This window comes from Grammomys surdaster, unplaced genomic scaffold (assembly GCF_004785775.1).
Source record: "Grammomys surdaster isolate TR1022 unplaced genomic scaffold, NIH_TR_1.0 213, whole genome shotgun sequence".
NCBI lineage: Eukaryota > Metazoa > Chordata > Mammalia > Rodentia > Muridae > Grammomys > Grammomys surdaster.
Genome location: NW_021604658.1, coordinates 772566 through 793188, shown reverse-complemented (window position 1 = coordinate 793188; position 20623 = coordinate 772566). Strand labels below are relative to the sequence as shown.

Sequence of the window (20623 nt, the reverse complement as noted above, 5' to 3'; positions counted from 1 at the left end):
TCTTTCTTTCTTTCTTTCTTTCTTTCTTTCTTTCTTTCTTTCTTTCTTTCTTTCTTTCTTTCTTTCTTTCTTTCTTTTGACAGGGTTTCTCTGTGTAGCCCTGGCTGTCCTGGAACTCACTCTGTAGACCAGGCTGGCCTTGAACTCAGAAATCCACCTGCCTCTGCCTCCCAAGTGCTGGGATTAAAGGTGTGCGCCACCACTGCCCGGCTTTGTTGTTTCTTTTTATTTGTTTGTTTTGTTTTTTGAGGAAGGGTCTCTCTATGTAGCCCTGGCTATCCTAGAACTCACTATGTAGACCAGGCTAGCCTTGAATTTATAGAGATCTACCATCCTTTGCCTGTGTTAGGATTAAAGGTGTGCACACTCTACCTAGTATAGACTCTTTAACAATTTATAAAATAGCCTTAAACATATTTCAGCCATTTTGAACCTCATGTTTATGTAAGATGTTCTTAGCATTGACAATTAATCAATAAAAATATTGACTCTGAAAAATGAAAATGCTGTCTATTCTGTCCTATAGAATCAGACATTCAGCCCAGATGGAATTCTTTATGAAACACAAAGGATGACGTTCATCTTGTAAGTTAGTGTGCAAGCTTGTTTATATCTGTAATAGATAATGAAATCATAGTTTACCAAAAGACTATTTAAAATAAGTGTCTTCATGATTTACTAGCAGTAAACACTTGATTTCATACCTATTTTATATACTCATATACATAAAAATCCCTTAGGTAGAAAGGAGTTGTGGGCAGACAGTTTAAGGGCATGTATCATACATGACCTGCTGAGAGAGCCAAGTGCCAGAGTTAGCTGGAGGGTATAATCCTAGATGCTCAGCAGTAAGACATGTCCACTGTGCTGTACGAGAAAACGAACATTAGGGGAAGAGTCTGGTGGCAGTCAGTGCTCTTTGCCAACATTCACATTCTCCCTGGACAAGCGGTATGAAAAGCTTCCCAGCCTCCTTGAGATTAGGCACGGCTACGTCACCTGTATGGCTGACACAGCTATGTCACCTGCACGGCCAGTGAATCGTGTATGGTACTGCTGGAAGGAAGCCTTTGAAACCAATGTGTTGGCTCAAAGGTTAAGAGCACTGGTTGTTCTTCCAGAGGGTTTGATTCCCAGTACCCAAACTGTAGCTCACAAACTAGTTCTGGGGAATCTGACTCCCCCTTCTGGCCTTCCTGGGCACCAGGCATATGCAAGATATACATACAGGCAAAATACCCATACACATGAAAAAAATCATAATAAAACTCATGTGCTAATTTTCACATTCCCTTGACCCTTGGTGCCCAGCTACGTTCCATGCGCTGTAGGGAGTAAACCTGGGTGCTGAGTAAGGATAGGCTATAGAGCCTGTCTGGCTTGCGATGGACATGTGGCTTGAACGGTAAAGAAGGCCTGCTTGCTTGAGAACACTAAGATTGGAGAGGAGTGTTTGTTACCTCAGCATAACCCAGTCTGCTCTGACAGATGAAAACAGTAACCTAGACACTAGTTCTACAAGAAATTCTAGTCGTGGAGCATTCACTTGGTTAGTGCTTTGTACACTACTGTCCTTGCTGCTGTAACAAATTATCCAAAACTTAATGCCTTAGAAGAACATGATTTTGGAGTGGAAAAATGGCTCAGTGCTTAAGGGCACTGACTACTCTTCCAGAGGACCGGGGTTCAAATCCCAGCACCCACATGGCAGTTCACAACTGTCTGTAACTCCAAGATCTGACACTCTCACATAGACACACATGCAGGCGAAACACTAATGCTCATAAAATAAACATAAAAAAAAAAAAAAAAACCATGGCTTTACTCACTTACAGCCCAGAAGTGAGAGAGTGGAGGTCTGCAGTGGACTGACAGCACTTGTGCCTTCTGGAGTTCTGGAGGAGAATCTCTTTCCTTTCTTTTATAGTTTTAGAGATCACCTCTAGAAATGTTCAGTACTGTGCACTCCTGGCTCCAGGGCATCTGCCACCCTTCTCCATTTCCACTCTCACACCATCTTTCTTCACTCTTATCCTCCTGCTGTCAGGACACTGTGATGACACGAGGCCTACCCAGCTCTTTCAGGGTCATTTCCTCAAGTACACACCCCGAACTCAATGATCGGCCTAGGAAGTTCTTATTGCCACATAAAGCAGCACAGCCAATAACACAGGTTCTAGGCTCGTGGTCTGTTGTCAGCTGAGGACATGGTAAAGATGCCACCTTTAAAGCATGGTCCTTGCAAGAAGAGCAGGGTGTGAGGGAATGCTATCATCAAAGCACACTCTTCTGAGATTTCCACAACATTGCAAAAGTAAACACTTTGAAATTTGCCATTTCTTCACGCTGAGAGGAATTATCAAGGGATCTCTATCATGCTGAAGGAACAGTGGAATTAAAGGATCTGTATGACTTCTAGCTGGCCACAGATCTGAAGAAAAACTGTCCTTTTTCTTCTATTAGTTTTTTTATGCCAAACATTTGTTTCCCAGGGCCTAACCATTTCTTTGATACAGTACATCCGAGAGATAAAAGTTTAGCTGACCTTCTCTCAGGCCTGACCATCAGAGTATCCCTACCTCCCTGGAATCTGACCATCAGAGCGTCCCTACACACAGCCTTTCCCATAGAGAAATGCATGCTTCTACCACAAGAGGGAGCTTCAGTCTACAGTCACCCTGAGCTTTAAAGAGTTTTTTGCTATGAAACATTCAGCTTAATAAAATATTAAGTCACACTTTGGAGTTGAGACTCTGTACTCTGCTTTACTTAGCACAGGAATGATGTACACTACACAGGGGCTTTTTTAGGTGGAAAAAAGGTAGTACATATGGCGTTTTATTGTTTCTGTTGTTGTCTGTTTTAGGGGAGCTGGGGAATGTATCTAACCAAGGCTGCAAGTCTACGAAGCACATACTCAAAAACATGACCAAACAAAACAAGGCAGCAAACACAGCCTTCCACTGAGTGACAGGCCAGCCCAGTGCAGCATTACAGAGCAGGAAGACGAGAGAGATTCAAAACCCAGATTTTAATAGTTTCAATTAAACTTTAATGTTCCTGAGCCTTAATTTCTTTCCCTATAGAAAGGAACATTATGGGCTAGTGAGATGGCTCAGCAGGTAGCAGTGCTCATCTTGTGTAATGACTACTTGTGCTCAATCCCTGGAACCCTCAAAAGGCTCAGGGAAGTGGTGAGAGCCTTGATTTCAGCATTCCTATAGTGAGGTGGGAAGCAGACACAGGATACTCTCTCAGAAGCTTGCTCTAGCCTGGAGTACACAGTGCAGTGGCAGAACAAGAGAGAGCCTGCCTCAGCAAGGGAGAACCTGCCTCAGCAAGGCAGATGGTGAAAAGCTAATCCTAAAACTGTCTCTGACCCCATCTGCACGGCATAACATGCGTATTCCCCCAGAATCCCCTCCCCCCTCTCTCATGCACACATGCACGCATGAACATTTTTTAAAAGAAATGGAGATGACACTGACCTCATAGGTTATGACCTGGATTAGGTGAGAATAGAAGTGAAGAATGGAGTAAAACGTGAAGCAGGTCTGTCTCGATCAGTGTTCTATTGCTGTGAAAAGACCCCATGGCCACAGCAACTCTTATAAGCTAGCTTACAGGTTCAGAGTTTCAATCCATTGTCATCATGGCAGGACGCAAGCAGACATGGTGCTGAGAGTTCTCTATCAGGATCAGCAGCACAACAGCAAGAGAGATACTGGGCCTGGCTTGAGCATTTGAAACCTCAAAACTCACCCTCAGTGGCACACTTCCTCCAAAAAGGCTATACCTTCTCCAACAAGGCCACTGTACTAATTCTTTCAAATAGTGTTGCTCCCTATGAACCTGTGGGGCTATTTTCATTCAAACCATCATAGGGTCCTAGTTGCAAACATGAATTGTAGCCATCAATATTGGCAATTGTATTATGAACAAAGGGAGGCTCTGAATGTCAATGTGGTCCCTTAAGGAGTTCATTCACCCCAAATCAAACAAAGATGCTGAGTTCAAAGCTTCTGTATTACCTCAAGCCCACTTCTCTCTAGTAGTGACCTGCTGGTCTTGAGCATCTCATCCAGAGTTGCTGGGTCTTCAGAGTTGTGTTACTGTCAGACTGAAGTATTCAGATGTTAGGTTTTTAGGCTATTGATGTTATATGGCTTTCTCTGTTGGTTCTGTTGCAGTAAAGGTTTGCTCATGACAACCCACATGTTATATTTCTGTGGGATCCATGCCTTTCCTCCTGCAGTGGGTAGTTCGTGTTAAGGTTTATAGACTGAGGACCCATGTGCCCATTCTCAAGAGGAATGACATGGTATAGTCTACAAAAGTGTCTGAACAGAGAACAGTCATTGCTGTGTCACAACTACCTTCGCACAGACATGCACGCACATAAAACACTAACACACATAAAATAAAAATAAATGATTAAAAAAATTAAAAAGTCTGAACAAAAGTGATGCTTGGTGTGAAAACTTGCAGCCACGGAGAGAATGGGATGATGTATAAGGAAGCTGTCTGGGGGGGATGAACTAGTTCACATAGTGACAGGACACAGGCGATACAGATGGGGCTATGTATGCATTTGTCAAACACAGCAGAAGGGCGGCCACTTAACTCACGGCTCAACGTTACTGAGGTTTTTGCATTTTATAGTGTGTGAACTCAAAATTGGCCTGAAGTGACAGAGCATAACTTAGAAGGCAAGTCCTTTTCATGCACAGTGGCAGGACCCAGGAGCCTGGGAATTGGGGAAGATGTGCTTGGAAGAAAATGGCTCCTGCTGCCCCCAGTGACAGAACACTGGTGAGCAACCCGGCTGGACACTTGCCAGTCCTTCATGCTAACCGGAAGGACAGACACACATGAGCTTGGCTGATGCTCTGGGGCTTTGTGCTTTCTGGTCCAGTCAGCTTTCTCCTGCAACGTCAGCAGAGGAGGGCTGACGGGAGGGAAGGATAGACCTAGTTTTCAATGTACAGTGAGGACTGACTACCACTAAAAGAAGGAAACTTCAAAGTTAAATGCCAAGTGGGAGGCCTGTAAATTGCTCTGCCATCTTGGGAGGAGTGTCAAGGGTGGGTACAGAAGCAAGTTGACCTGAGGTTGACAGTGCTCCAGGACAAGCTCCGGGAGCCTCTCTCATTAACATTATTTTCCTCAAACTTTCGTCCCCAGCAAAAGCTTTGCACATCTTTTGTTTTACCACCTAATCAGTCTTTTCAGGATACCATGAAGCAGAGGGCACACCAGATGCCTCTGGCACTTCCCTGCTTTGGGACAAGGTGATGGATGGCAGAGGAAGGAAGTCAAATTGCTGTGTAGAGTTAATGCACACGAAGACCCTAATGTACCATTCAGCCAACTGGATAACCCAGACGGCTGAAGGAGAAGTGGCCTCAACACCAAAGGGGATTTTGGGAAAGGGTTTGAGTCTGTGAAAACATTTTCTACCAGAGGAAAGATTTATTGCCCATTACAAATGCAACAAGTACTCATTTAAGATCGTTGAGAAATAGAGAATACTCATAAACATGGGATTTTATCTTTAAGCACAACCCATTGGCAGCCTGCCTCCAGCCGTGTGGTGACAGGTCTGTTATTTCACAAGTGCTTCCTGACAAAATGCCCACGACACCCTGACTGAAGAGCTGCCATGTGCTGCTACTTCACAAACTCTAGCTTTCAGGCAGTTTCCAATTTTTCTCTTTTATTTGAAGAACAGTGCTCTGTCTATAATTTGCTGGCTTCTTTTGGTGACTTTACACTTAGAGCAACTGGAGATGTTTTCTCCAAAGTGCATCAGCAGGACAACGGTTCTGGATGTGTGAGCCCCCTGACACACTCACCTGGATGCATGAGTCCCCTGACACACTCAGTACTTACAGGGCTACCTCTGAAGTACTGAACTCAAGTGGAGCCTGAGAGGTGCCAGTAGAAATCATTCCTGATATTGTTGCCAGCAGTAACCAAGCTTTCTCTGACTATCAAGTTTATTTTTATGCTGTGAACACAGTGAACCATGGAAGTCAGCACATTGGAAGACGGGTGATAGCAAGGGGGAGGACCAGCACCCACAGATCACCATTTCATTCCTGTCTGCCAACACAAGGGGATCAGCTGCCTCAAGCTCCCACCAGAGCTGATAAGCTCTCAACACTGTGCCTTCTCTGCTTATGATGGACAACACCACAAATGGGAAGCCAAAGGATCCCTTCTTCAGGTTACTCCAATGAAGCGTTTTGTTAGAGCAACAAGAAAAGAAACTAATAAGGTAAGCACCATGAGATGGGGGAGAGAGATGGGCTGAAGGCACCCACACAGGAAGGGCTGGACTAAAGGGCACTGGGATGCCTTTCGGGGAGAACTATGCAGAACTCAGCACGAGAGCAGCCTCATTCAGCAACAAGAAAGCTCTGCACTGAGCTGAGACTTTTGGCTGAGGTCTGGAAGCCCGTGGAGGCCCACTGCAGGATTTTAAATGGGATTTAAATGAAATAATCAGATCTATGGTTTACAAGGAACGATCAGGTAGTTGTACAAAGAATAGATTGATAAGGGCTTTTTTTAAAAAGAAAAAGAAAGAAAAGAACTAGGTAGGGCGTGTGGCTCAGTAGCAGATAACTTCTCCAGCCTTCATGGGCCCTGAGATCCATCCTTAGCACCACCAAAGGAAAAAAAAAACTAATCAAACCAAACAAAGCAAACAGACCGGAGCAGTGCCATCTCTCTGGCCCCTCACTTAAATTCAATGATGCAAAACCAGAAGCAATGAAACGACAGTGAGATTTGCTGTTTAGGACACAATGGGACAGCCACACACCACCAGGCTCTCAGCTGAGAGCACTAAGAATTCCTCTCTTCTGCTTAGAGGGTCACAGGTTAACCAGAGAACTAGTAAGTGCTTCAGAATACAGCCAGGCCTCTCACGAACTTAAATGCTACCTGGGAAATGTTGCAGCAGCCACGCAGACTGCAAGCATGTGCACACACTCTGGCCTTCTCCATCTGCTTTGATAGACTGCAACACCCAGAGGGGAGCTAGTCATTTGTTTATTCAGAGTAGAGCTACTCATAACATGGAAACAATGAGTCCAAGGAAAGTAACAGGGGTGAACGAACGGCCACAGGATGGTCTTCCATAGAGCTTTCTGAAGAATGTGACGGGGCACAAACAGGTCAAGTGTGAGGGATGGACTCAAACCATTACTTTCTGGCAAAACTTGCATGTGTAAGAATCAAGAATGACTGGCGCTGCGAGACAGCTCAGTGGGCAAAGTGCTTACTGTGGAAGCGTGGGGACGTGAGTTCAATTCCCCAGAACCTATGTGAAGCCTAGCGATAAAGCCATTTGTCTCCATTCCTAGCTATGAAGAGAAGGCAGGAAGACCCTGCAGAAGCTTGTGGGCCATCCTTGTGAGCACAGAGGCTGACAACTGAGACGCTGTCAGGCAAGCACACACACACACACACACACACACACACAGTCTCTCTCACAAACACACATACGAACACACATTGAACAGATAAAGCTTTTGTCCTACACTTCTGTTTTCCCAAGGTACAGTGGGCCCTGGAACTCTGCAGAGCCAGTCTGGGACTGCTATCTCAGACCTCCATCGACATAACACAATCCAGTTGGCACATTCGCCCTCTGATGAGTGATAAGAATATATTCTCTGCTTCAGAACAGATTTCTGGGAAGAGAAGCAACTGCTGAGCTGTCTTGGAGACTTACTGTGAGCGTGGCAAGCGACATGAAGCCGATTAGGTTGTTCCACACTCTATCAATGTCCTTCAGCAACTGCTGGAGTTTCTCACTGCACACAGCAGTGGCTTTGATCCCCAGCTCCACACGCTTGGTTACTCGGTACACTTCCACCACGCCTGATGGGGAGAGAGGAGAGAGTTAGGCACGGGAAGAGTGGGCTGGGACGGAGCACCGTGGCTGGCTGATGACGTGATTAGGAGGAACAGCTGCACAGGGGCGGGGCTGTGGGTAGAGATAAGCATTGGTTACTTTTCTACTGCTGTGATAAAACACCGTGGCCAGGGCGACTTGCAGAAGAAAGGGTTTCATTAGGCATGGTGGCAGGAACAGCTAGCTGAGCACTCAGATCTCAAACTGCAAGCTGGCGACAGAGAGCATACTGAGAACGGCAGCAAGCTTCTGAAGCCCGAAGCCCCCAATGTCCAACACACCTCCTACAGCAAAGCCACACCTCTGATTCCTTCCCAAACAGCTCCACAAACTGGGGACCAAATATTCAAATCTATGAGTCTATGGGGGCCATTCTCATTCAAACAAGGTGTGTACCGTCTTGATCTGCCGGAATGGTTCTTTTCCTGCAGTCTTTAACCAGGTCAAACTCGACAAGCAAGAAAATGCTAAGTACCTCCTCATTTTAAGATGGTCACTAGACACATCCCCAGGCCTCTGATGTGGCTGTCACCAGACCACTGTGCCGCCCAGTCTGCAGTATAGCTTTCAAGTAGGAACATCCTTGCTCCGCCTCTTGCCATCCATGTGCCCTGGAACAAGTTATGAACCTCCCCATGCCTCAAGTTAAGTCAGTAACAGCAGCCTCTCAAAGGATGGGTGAAGGAAGAAACAGGTAAACACTGCAGACGGCTCACAACAGTGTGGAGTGAGCACAAGACATTGTGTGGGCTATTAGGCTTTTGAGTTCAGATTTCTTTATGAGTTTAGGGTGTATCAGGGAAATCCCATTAACTGACTGAAAACGGAATGAAGTTTTAAGGAATCTAAATGTTGGTGTCATCATAGAGTAATTCATGCTGAGTCCTTAACCTTTTTTTCTTTTTTCTTTTTTTTTTTAAATAAAACATTGCTGGGATTCTATGTGCTAGTAATTTCAAGTTTTAAAGTTATATTTATTGGCATGCCTGGTGGCACACATCTTTAATCCTAGTAATTGGGACACAGAAGCAGGCAGCTCTGAGTTTTGAAGCTAGCCTGGTCTATATAGCCATGTGTGTGCAGGGTCTGGTGCAGGTCAGAAAAGTCCCATGGGTTCCCTGGAGCTGGATCCAGGCAGTTGTGAGACCATTAACATAAGTGTAGGGAACTGAACGCTGGGCCTCTGCAAAGGTGGTGGGCATTCTTAACCACTGAGCTATCTCTTAGCCCCAACAGATAATCGTTTACATTGAGATATATATATATATAAAACAAAGACTTGAAAACTTCACTACAGAGGCTTCAAGTAAAGTAGTTTCTACTTCTGTGCCTTCTGTGTTTTACCTGTGAATACAGCTACTATCGAGGCTGTATACAGCAGGAGAGTGCAGACCTAAAATACCTACAGGGAGTGAACAGTCACACTGATACACTATGCCATGGTTTGACTTTGTGAAATATCAAAGAACACACCTAGAAGATACTCCATGCCTTGGGCTGACTGGATAACTTCTGTGCACACAGCACTGCTGCTAATGCCATTTAAGGTGTCGTTTGCCTTCTTAATGACCTACAAGAAATGAAATCACATTATCTTATACAGCCAAGAAAGGTCACTGCCAATCAATTCTCCACTAGGAGAAAACCCAACCAGCATGAAAAGCAGTACCCAACCAGTCAGTGTGTGCATGTTCCCATGCAGAGACAAACCTAAGAATTTAAACTTTGAAGGGAGGGAGAGAAGGAGGGAAGGAGGGAGGGAGAGAGGAGGGGAGGGGAGCGGGGAGGGGAAAGGGGAGGGAAGGGAGATGGGGGGCAGGTTCTTAGTTCTTTATTATTTTCATATAGGCAGAGTTAATGATGATGTCACTTAGCTACTTCTTAAATGCAGTGACAGATAAGGGGACAGCTGAAAGATGAGCCAGTGTCTACTACCGTAAACTAAAAGATGCATGATTTTCTTTCTTTTCTTTTTTAATTATCTAATTTTAACTTATGTGCATTGGTATGTTATCTGCATGTACGTCTGTGTGAGGGTGTTGGACCCCTGTAAATGGAGTTACAGACAGTTATAAGCTGCCATGTGGGTGCTGGGAATTGAATCTGTGTCCCCCAGAAGAGCAGCCAGTACTCTTAACTTCTAAGCCACCTCCCCGAGATCCCCGCATGATTTTCATGTTCTGCACGGTGATGGAAGTAGGCATCCCTCATGTTTGCCTGTGTTCATTCTGAGGAACCAAGGAGAGGACAAAAGAGGCGAGAGAGTGCCCAGACGCACAGAACCAGATACTCACATCCAGGGCGCTCCCCAGGCATCTCTGCCACTCATATGCGTATCTCTCATTTTCCTGTGGGTTTATAAAAGGAACTGGGTTCAACAGGCAATCTCAGGGTTCTCTGTTTATGATTTATCTCAATACAAAGGGCTTGGGAGACTCCTTTCTACTGAAAGCACGCTGGCAAAAATAGTTACTTTAAATCTACTTAGATGCAAGAAATATGAACACGAAGAACCTACTTTACAGCATTTTTACATTTCTGTATAAATGTTGCCTCATTTGTTCCAGTGAGTGAAAGTGTTACTCGCCTTGGAGGTGTCTGTACACAAGCTAGTGTCACACTATAGCTCTCAGCCAGGCGTGGTGGCAGTCCCCTGAAATCCCAGCACTTGGGAGGCAGAGGCAGGATCACTGTGAGTTTAAGGCCAGCCTGGTCTATAGAGAGAATTCTAGGCCAACCAGGGCTACATGAAATTCTCTCAAAACAACAAAAACCCCACAGAAGGAAAGTCCAGCTTTCCACTGTTCCACAGTTCGCTGCTGTGTGTGCAGGAAGCATGTGTGTGTACACTTGTATCGCAAGAAACAGGGTGTTTAAGATACCACAAACAGAAATAGAGGATCCAAAACATTTCTCCTCTCCTCTTGTTTTGATGCTTTAAAATGCAGTAGGATGATAAAGTATATGTTTTGAAAAAGAGTTTCTAAAATGCTTCTCTCTTTTCAAAGTCCCATGAACAATTTCAACTTTAGCCACAACTTTCAGAGGCTGAAACACATAGGGAGCATATTCAACCCCGGGGTAAGCTACTAGCCTTGACCTCTGAGGATCTAGTTGCCATCTGGTGTGTAGTATCTCCTCCCCTCCCTCCCTGCCTCCTCCTCAGGGAGAGTGAAAAAGGGTGTTTCACCTCCACTTCGCCGGTCAGATCCTTGTACTTGTCTCGGATGACGGGCAGCGCTGCCCTCTCACTCAGAGTGTTGGACCGGTCTCTGAAGGGCTGCTCCAGGGCCGGGGAAGGAGAAGACCGGCTTATTTCTTTGTCCCCAAGGCTCAAGCTCCTCTTGTGTGATCCTGGGTGGGTGGGTGGGGGGAACAGTAGACACAAAGGTTCCTCAGGTTACTCAGCCTGGCTCAAGCAGGGTCCTGCTTGCTGATGTGACCATCTCTGACAGGTGATCATGACAGGAGACATTTGGAAACAGTCTTTGTTCACCCTGTCTGGGAAGTTCTTTGACTCTTGCTCTCTTGTGCTTGGAGACTTCCTTTAGTTTCCCCCATTCCTCTTCTCTCATCTCACTACACTACACTACACTACACTACACTACACTACACTACACTACACTACACTACACATTTCCATCCCACAGTTCACTGCTGGGTGTGCAAGTGCACATGTGTATACACTTGTATGTGTCACAGGGAACAGGGATGTTTAAGATACCACAAATACAAACAGAAGATCCAAAACATTTCTCCTCTCCTCTATCAGTAGGATGATAAAGTCCTACAAAACGACTGAATCATGGGTGTCTAGCTGCAAAGCGCCATTGTCAATATGGGTACCCAGGAGCCATGAGACCCTTCCTGTGATTGGTTGTAGGCTTGCACCTTTGTGCCTCCTTGCTTGCACGCTGCCTTTCTTCTGTAAGATCTAGAGCTTCAGAGACAGGGAGTGAGGGTGGCAATGAAGCAGAGGATTTGGAGGAAGATGTGGCTAAGACTCTGACTAACTGGGAGGTATGTCCTCCATCAGACTGGATCAGTTAAAACAGGTGCCTTTTAAAAAGTACTAATTTGGGCTGGAGAGATGGCTCAGCGGTTAAGAGCACTGGCTGTTCCTCCAGAGCACCCAGGTTCAGTTCCAGCACCCACATGGCACCTTGGAACTGTCTGTAATTCCAGTTCCAGGGGATCTGACACGAAGACATATAGGCAAAACACCAATGCACATAAAATAAATAGATATATCATAAAAAGTACTGACATTGTGACTTTAATTATGTATGTGTGCTATATGTTTGGATGTGCACACACGAGTACAGGTGCCCGCAGAGGACAAATGTGTCAGACTCCCTGGACCTAGAGTTATAGGCTGCCAGATATGGGTGCTGGGAACCAAACTCAAGGCTCCTGAAAGCGCAGTGCATGCTCTTTCTCTGTTCTGAGACAGGGTCTTATATGTAACTGTCCTGGAACCCACTCTGAAGACCAAGCTGGCCTCAAACTCACAGAGATCTGCCTGCCTTTGCTTTCCGAGTGCTGCGATTAAAGGAGTGTGCCATGTCCAACACACTGTGGGCTCTTGACCACTGATCCATCCCTACAGCCCCAGATGGATTTTTTTAAAAAAGTATTTAGTTCATTAAAATGTTTCTATTAGATTTTTTCATTTCATTTTATGTGTGAGTGTCTTACCTGTATGCATGTTTGGTGCCTACAGAAGTTGGGGCATTGGATTTCCTCAAACTGGAAGTATGAATGGTTGTGAACTACCATGTGGATGCTGGAAATCAAGGATCAAACACGGGTCTTCTGCAAGAACAAGTGCTCTTAACCACCGAGCCGCCTCTCTAGCCTCTTAATTCTATTTTTAAATAGGTGATGTGCAAGCAAGCACACATGGAGGCCAGAGGTGCAGGATCCTCCTTGAAGCTAGGGTTATAGGCAGTTGCTACAAACTGAACTTGGGATTGATTCTTTCTGTACACTCCTCTTAACCACTGAGCCCCAAACAGATGATTAAAAATGCATTTGTGGGTGAGATGGCTCAGCAGGTAAAGACTCTTGCTGCCAAGCCTGCCAACCTCAGGACCCACATGATGGAGGGAGAAAGCACACTTCCACCTCTATATGCATTTCCTGGCATATGTGCCCATACATATGCATAGATAGACGTGCATTCAGTTGCCAGGCATGGTGGTGCACACCAGCACTTAGGAGTATTTGAGTACTTGGGAGGTAGAGGCAGGTAGAGGACTAGGTGCTTGAATCAAGGTTATTCTCTGCTACACAATGGGTTTGAGGCCAGCGTGGGCTCCATGAGACTCTGTGTCAAACAAAACAAATAACACCCCCAGATCTGTAGGCGGAATGCAGACCCAGTGCCACACTGAACTTGGGGAATAAAAGCAGAGGCTGTCAGTTCTTTAGCTATATTAGAGAACATACTTTTTTTTTTTTTTTTTGAGTCTGGGGCCCCCCCCCCCCCCCATCTTGGAACTGGCATGTAGACCAGGCTGACCTGAATTTACAGATACTCCTGCCTCTGCCTCTCCTGAGTGCTGGGATTAAAGCTGTGTGCCTCCACGTCTCCACGTCTGACATACAGCAGACTTCTAAGCCAATAAGAGTGAAGAGAAAGTACAGAGTCCACTTGCCCTTTCTTCAATAAGCAGTTAAGCAGTCTGGAGGGACAGGAGGGGCAATGATTGGTCTCCAGCTCCAGGGAAGGGCCCTGCTCTTGGAAGCTGGAACATCTATTTCCTGCTAAATAAAGAATCATCACTGTACTTTTTCTTTGAACTTATTTTTTAGTTTTTGAGATAGTGTCTCATTATGTAGCCCAGGCTGACCTCAAACTCATGATCTTCTGCCTCAGCCTCCTGAATGCTAGAATTTACAGATGATCCTTACCATGCCTGGTTTTAAGAATCACCATTTTATACTCAGGAAAGAATGTGTATCATTTCAGTGGAACAAGCCCACAGGGAGAAAATCTTACCTTGAACAGAAAGGTCAAAGGTTGCCAGCTCACTTTTGATCATTTCTTCACTGGACTTCATTTTGCTCTGTGAATTAGCTACTAAGAAGTCAAACTTGCTGATTTTGGGCTTTTCACTTTGAAATTCTCCAAAGTCGTCTGCACCCTCCTTGGAGGTTTCGTGTGAGGCCACACTGGAAGCTGGGCTTGGACATGTGGTCTCTTGGCTCCGGTCCACCATGGATATGTCCTGCCTTGTAAAATCCTGGAAGTCCCCGCTTTCATACTCTTTCTGTTCAGTGGTCTGAGGCATCATGTCTTTAAAGCTGGCAAAAGCTGGGAAGGGAGTCTCTGGAAGAGCGTCCTCACTGGCCAAGGCCGATCCTTTGGAGAGAGATGACATGGTGATGTTTTCAGAACTGCCAAATGAGATCTCTCTCGTTTGAAGGTTTGAGGTGGCTGAGAAGGACCCACTTCCTGCTGAGAGGATGAATGGAGAGAATTTTCTGCCCTGAGGTGCATCACCCCTGTCTGACCATTCACAGCTTGTAAGTGTGCTCATTGTAAAATGGCTACTACAGTTTCCAAAAGCAGCACAGTTTAAGTCCTCTACATCTGAAAGGGAAGTACGGTCCCACAGTTAGAGGCAAGCTCCTAAATTAGGCAAAATGCCTAGAATATTTCATCAGTCGTATGCCATACTGCAAAAACTGTAGTCAGGGCTTGTACTAAAACTTAAGGAGTTGGGCTGTGACATTTGATCTCTACGAAACCATACTGGTGTTCAGTTAGCATTTCTAGTTGATTACAAAGAATCATTTTAGCTGGGCATGGTGGTACACACCTTTAATCTCAGCATTTGGGAGGCAGATCCCATGAGTTTGAGGCCAGCCTGGTCTACACAGATTTCCAGGACAGCCAGGTCTACAAAGAGACCCTGTCTCTAAAAACAACACAACAACAAAAAAATCCTTTCCGTTATATATAAAAAATTACTATAAAGATGGGTTATACAGCCATGCACATACTGTTTGGTAGAAGACTCAGATCATTTAATGAATTATTTCCTTTTAAGCTTGAAGACATACTTATATATTTCTTACCTAAAACATGTCTCCTTTTCTCCAGGCTGTGTTGGACAGTGTTTCTCTTAAGCACAGTTATAGGAAATGTGACAAACTAAAAATTCAGTTTCTTAAAACAAAAAGTAAACACCTTCTAATCTAACTTTGAATAAATCACTAGAAATTTCTGCATCAGGCAAAGAGACATATGGGGTTTTAGTCAAGCAGTCACTTACCTCAGTTTTATTTTGGTCAGTTTGGATATCCTATTGCTGGGATAGAATATGAGAAAAACCAAAATTAACCCAAACTACTTTAGTCCTTAAAAGAACAGAGTAAGCCGGGCAGTGGTGGCGCACACCTTTGATCCCAGCACTTGGGAGGCAGAGGCAGGTGGATTTCTAAGTTCGAGGCCAGTCTGGTCTACAGAGTGAGTTCCAGGGCAGCCAGGGCTATACAGAGAAACCTTGTCTCGAAAACAAAACAAAACAAAAAACAAAAAGAACAGAATAAGGGGCCCGGGTATGGTGGAACACACCTTCAATCCCAGGAGGCAGAGGTGAACGGATCTCTTTGAGTTCCAGGCAAGCAAATGAAAAGTGTGAGGTTCTTCTGGGATGTTTCTACTTCAGTAATTCATCTCTCTCCTCATACTCATTGAAGAGAGGAAGAAGTAAGAGGAAGATGTGCTGGGCTAGAGGACTCGCCATACTGTTTGTATACATTTAAATAAGTAAGCTGGACAAGGTGGTACATGCCTTCCATCCCAGCTCTTGGGAGGCAGAGGCAGGCTGATCTACAGAGTGAATTCCAAGACAGACAGGGCTGCCTCAGAAAATGAATGAATGAATGAATGAATGAATAATGAGGTAGTAGAAAACAGCAAATGCAGCTTTTCGGTCTAGACAGGTCTAACTGACTCTACCACCTACTTACTTTCTTACCACAGGGCACTAGCCTTACAGTTCAGTCTGGCCTTGAACTCCTGGTAACCCTCTCATTTCAGCCCCAATATGTACTTTTCTGAGCCCTGGTATGCTCCTATATGAAGTGGCGACGGGACTATGTATTATGCGGATGATGTGTGTGGAGGGTTGTTCAGCGCCTGGAGAGCAACGCATCTAACAGCTTGAATTCTTTCTCAGTAAAAAATAAAAAGGCAACTCATCATTTTAGGGTTGTTCCTAGAAAAAGCTCATTTTCTTTCCCTCTCCTCCCTTCTGTCATATAGGGTCAAACCAGGCCTGTGAGCACACTAGGCAAGTGCCTAGCCATTGACCACACCTCCAGCTCTCTGTTTTTAACTGTGTTGAGACAGGCTCTTAGTAACTTGCCTAGGCTGTCCTTGAACTCAAAATCCTCCTGCCTCAGTCTCTCTTGTAGCTGGAACTACAGGCCTGAGTCATCAACCTTGCTTTCCCGGTAATTTTCAAAAAGCAAAATCAGCAAAGCTGCCTATAGGTGGGGTGGAGAAGCTCCGATCAGTAGGGCGCTGGGTCAGCACCTTATTTCATTTTACTTACTTTACTTTATATGAGGTGAGAAGGCCAACTACCTTGATAAACACACACACACACACACACACACACACAAATTGACAAGAAAGCCAAAGTTCTGTGACCCAGACTTTCACCATAGTCAACTGGTGAAACGACGTGAGCCGCTTTTCCTCCCTTACCAGCAATAGCACAGCACACATAGTTTAGAGTAGGTATGCAGTTCTGGATATTTCCACAGCTCTCTCACCATCCTTCCATGTATCTCCCTAAGCTCTGATAAGAGCATTAAATGAATAATAAAAAACAAGCAACAGTCATCAAGTATAAAGCAACTATCTTTTGCTAAATGATGGACTTTAAAATTTTACAGTACAAACTGCACCCTTCATGTATGGCTTGCTTAACATAAAGGACGAATGATTTGGGTGACAGGTTTATAGTTCTGAATGAATGAAGCAAGCCGTTAGACAAAGCACTCTTTTAGTCCCTCACTGTAGTGTTCTCCCCTTTGGTAGGAGGATCGACCTAGATCTAGGTGTCCAGGCCCAAATGAGGTACCACTCAATCCGGAGGCAGATGCTCTGAAACACAAGACTAGTTTGTCAGGGGTACATTCAGTGAATGCTTCACCACAGATATGCTCTTCCAGAAAGCTCTTTGGGGAAACCATATCAGAAACTGGCTCTAGTATCTTATCTATTAAAGAAAGGGTAGTGATTCTTTTTTTTTTTGCAGACCAAAGATAAACTTATGGAAAGACAGCTCCGGTCCAAACACTGCAACCAAGTTGCTATGGTAATAAAAAGACCTTTTTGTGCAAATGCCACAAAAAAGAAAGTCTTTTTTTTTTTTAAATTAAGACTGACTGACTCATGATATTATAAGTGATATGGATTGCCTTAGCCAAAGAGCTTTTAAGACTTTTTATAACTACAAAGGCATTAACCAGAGAGTAAACATGTTGTGAGTCACTGAACACAGCTTTGAAGCTGAATATTTCTACTTTTGCTTATTCACTGGCTACTAGTGGGTGAAAAGTGATTTACTGAAGAGTAATTAATTTGAATCTGTAAGCACCAAAGCTGGAATTACATAAGAACCAAAAGCAAACAGTTACATAATATCTATCCCTAAGGCTTAGCATCTATACACAGTATAAATCCGGAGTGTGCTTTTTTGGTAGAGTGAATACTGGTAAACCATTTTCTAAGAAAAAGTTGGAATATCACTTCACTGACGGTAAAGAGCAGACAAGGAAACTCCCCGTTCTCTTGTACTGGTAGCTCCCTGTTTGCTTAGCGACGCAGTTCCACATAGCACTGTAAAAAAAAAAAAAAAAGATTTCAAAAGTAATAAATCACAAGGTCTCTGGCATGAAGGACAGGAGTCCTGGCTGGGAAAAAAATGACACAGGATGTTGTAATCATCGAAGTGACTAGAGGTGGCTTTGCGATTTCACAGCCGGATTCTGAAAATTGTGAGAGACAAAGAAAAAAGAAACTGGGGACTGGCCACAATAAAAGGAATCGTCACTACTGTGTCTCCGATCCTCCAGCGGGCTCCTGGGCCCTCCAGCGGGCTCCTGGGCGGTGCTAGGGAACGCTGCAATGAGGCCCAGGGAACAAAGCAAACTGTGTGCTTTTTCACACATGGATTTGTTTGCAACCAGGAATTCACCGTGACAAAGGGCAAAAGAATAAATAGTACAATCCCCTTCCCATCATGGATCAAATCAAGATGTGGCTTGCTCTCCTACAGGCAGTGAACCCCATTCAAACCCACTCTGGCTGCACGTTGTACATGAAAACAAGGTATTTCCAGGCATGTAGCTGCCCCCACAGGAGACAGAAGGCCAGACATATCTCCCTCACCCGTCCTACTTTCCCCAGGGATGTTTTCTAAAGCCATGAGTGTATGTCTTAGAGATTAAAAGTTACTGACTTTTAAGGAAGGAATTTAGAGAAAGGGAAAAAAATTCTTTTTTTTTTTTTATATGTACAATCCCACTACTGTCAAGTGTTTTACATAGCAGTAGCAACATTTGCTGGCCCAAAGAGAGCCCGCCAATACAGAATTAACCTAGCCTTCATTTATCAACACAAACCATGAAATATTTGCATATTTCCATTTCTCCCCATTTTGGGCCCAATCTTCCCTTAGAAAATATTCTCCACTAACTGTAATGCCTGGTCTGTGTTCTGATAAGTCTGAAGCATCCTGAAGGAATTGCTGCAGAGAACAGGAAAAGTGATCTCACCGTGCAACAGCCTACAAAACACTGTTTGACCACCTTCTTGTTTTCCAATCTGTATAGGAACGTCCCTGTCTGTGTCTGTACTGACTCCTGTGATGCTATGGTATAGGAATGTCCCTGTCTGAGTTTATACTGACTCCTGTGATGCTATGGTATAGGAATGTCCCTGTCTGAGTTTGTACTGACTCCTGTGACACTGTGGTATAGGAATGTCCCTGTCTGTGTTTGTTTGTACTGACTCCTGTGATGCTATGGTTTAAACTGTGTTCACACTGTAAGCATCTTCAGGTTTCTATGTTGATGCCTTTAAGTTTGATAAAAAGAAGCTGTAAGCATGAGAATACTAAATTCAGAGGAGTCTAGAAGTCAACAAGACAGTAAGACTGTGCACGGTGGGTCAGGAAAATCCCTGGCTGGAGACAGGGCTCAGAGGTCGAGAGCATGCATCGCTCTACCAGAGAACCCAGCATCCGTGCCTGGGAGCTCACAATGCGTGCAACTCCGGCTCTAGGGGATCCAATACCTCTGGCCTCTGCAGCACCTGCATTCAAGTGCACACCCACACACATACATATAATTAAAAGTAATAAAAACAATAGAAATCTAATGATGCCAAGTGAGCACAAAAGATGTTAAGTACAATGAAGGCTTGAGAGCAGACTTAGGAGGTAGAGCCTCCTGCTTATGTGGCCCTCTTATGTTCTCAGAATCACTTGGCTGGCATTTCCCAAACAACTTGTCAAAAGTCCTCAAATGACAGAACTAAGTAGAAGCCACTCAAAAGAAAAAGTAATTTGGGCTGAGACTGTACCTCAGTATCTGAGTACTTGCTTAGCATGCAATAAATAAACATACATAAGTAAAAATATCTGGGCATGGTGACATGTGCCTGTAGTCCTAGTTACTCTGAGGCAGGAGGATAACAAACTCAGGAGCTCAAGATCAACCTAGGCAGCAATAGTGAGACCTTGACTCAAATCAACCAAACAAAGAAGAATAAATAAAAATAACCGACAGGAGGTGGTACCCGTCCTTAATCCCAGTACATGGGAGGCAGAGGCAGGTGGATCTCAGAGTTCAAAGTCAGCCTGGTCTACAGAGCAAGTTCCAGGACAGTCAGGGCTACCCAGAGAAACCTTGTCTCGAACAACAACAACAACAACAACAACAACAACTCATCATCATCATCATCATCATCATCTAAGCCCTTCAATGATTTTAGAAGCTAGCACAGCTTGTGTGACATTACCAGTATTCTCTGTGAGTGCATCTGTTTCCTCTGATAGCCAGCATGGATTCTAACAGGAGCAACAGAGTGGCTGCAGAGAACCAGCATGATTGTGGGATGTTTCATGCACCGACAGAGACAAGCATTAGCCAACTGTATCTTACCTCTGGCATCAGGACAAACAACTACAGTGTTACTTGAACCTATACCACAGAATGTAAGTCTTTACCACACGTGCACACATACAACGGATATTGTGCTATTATGTTGTTAAAATTACCCCCCTAAAAATAAGATGGTGTCTAGACACAATGAGTTGTTCAATGAGTGACAGCTATACACAGGGTCGGTCACTTCTGCCCATCAGGGAGCTAAAGCGCCTGGTAGACTGCAGAAGCCACAGCCCTGGGGGGGAGCGGTTGGGCTGCTGGGGTCTCTAGCTTGAAGCTTTTCTCCCCAGCTTGTTAGCAGCACAGATGGTTAAAACTCAGAGCACTTTGTACAAGGTTTTAACAGTCACCTCCCTCAACTTTCAACACATATACATCTCAAGTGGAAGGCCTGGCTTTTCCTAGAGTAAATTTCACCTGACACCCAACTTTTTTCCTTTCTTGGGTGGCATACCAAAGTGACTTCTGGAATCCTACTCAAAATTCCCATTTCCAGGA

At 44.6% G+C, this 20623-nt stretch overlaps 1 protein-coding gene across 10 annotated transcripts in view; it reads right to left on the bottom strand.

The window, feature by feature from the left end:
- Synrg (synergin gamma) overlaps nt 1-20623 on the bottom strand; it is a 70889-nt gene that overhangs the window by 9326 nt on the left and 40940 nt on the right. For all 10 annotated transcript variants that reach the window (XM_028772500.1, XM_028772502.1, XM_028772503.1 and 7 more), the window contains 5 exons: nt 13932-14294; nt 11118-11281; nt 10222-10275; nt 9401-9497; nt 7745-7893 (listed from right to left, as the gene is read on the bottom strand). In XM_028772500.1, the coding sequence (XP_028628333.1) occupies nt 7745-7893; nt 9401-9497; nt 10222-10275; nt 11118-11281; nt 13932-14294 (827 nt within the window). The remainder of the gene's footprint in view (nt 1-7744; nt 7894-9400; nt 9498-10221; nt 10276-11117; nt 11282-13931; nt 14295-20623) is intronic.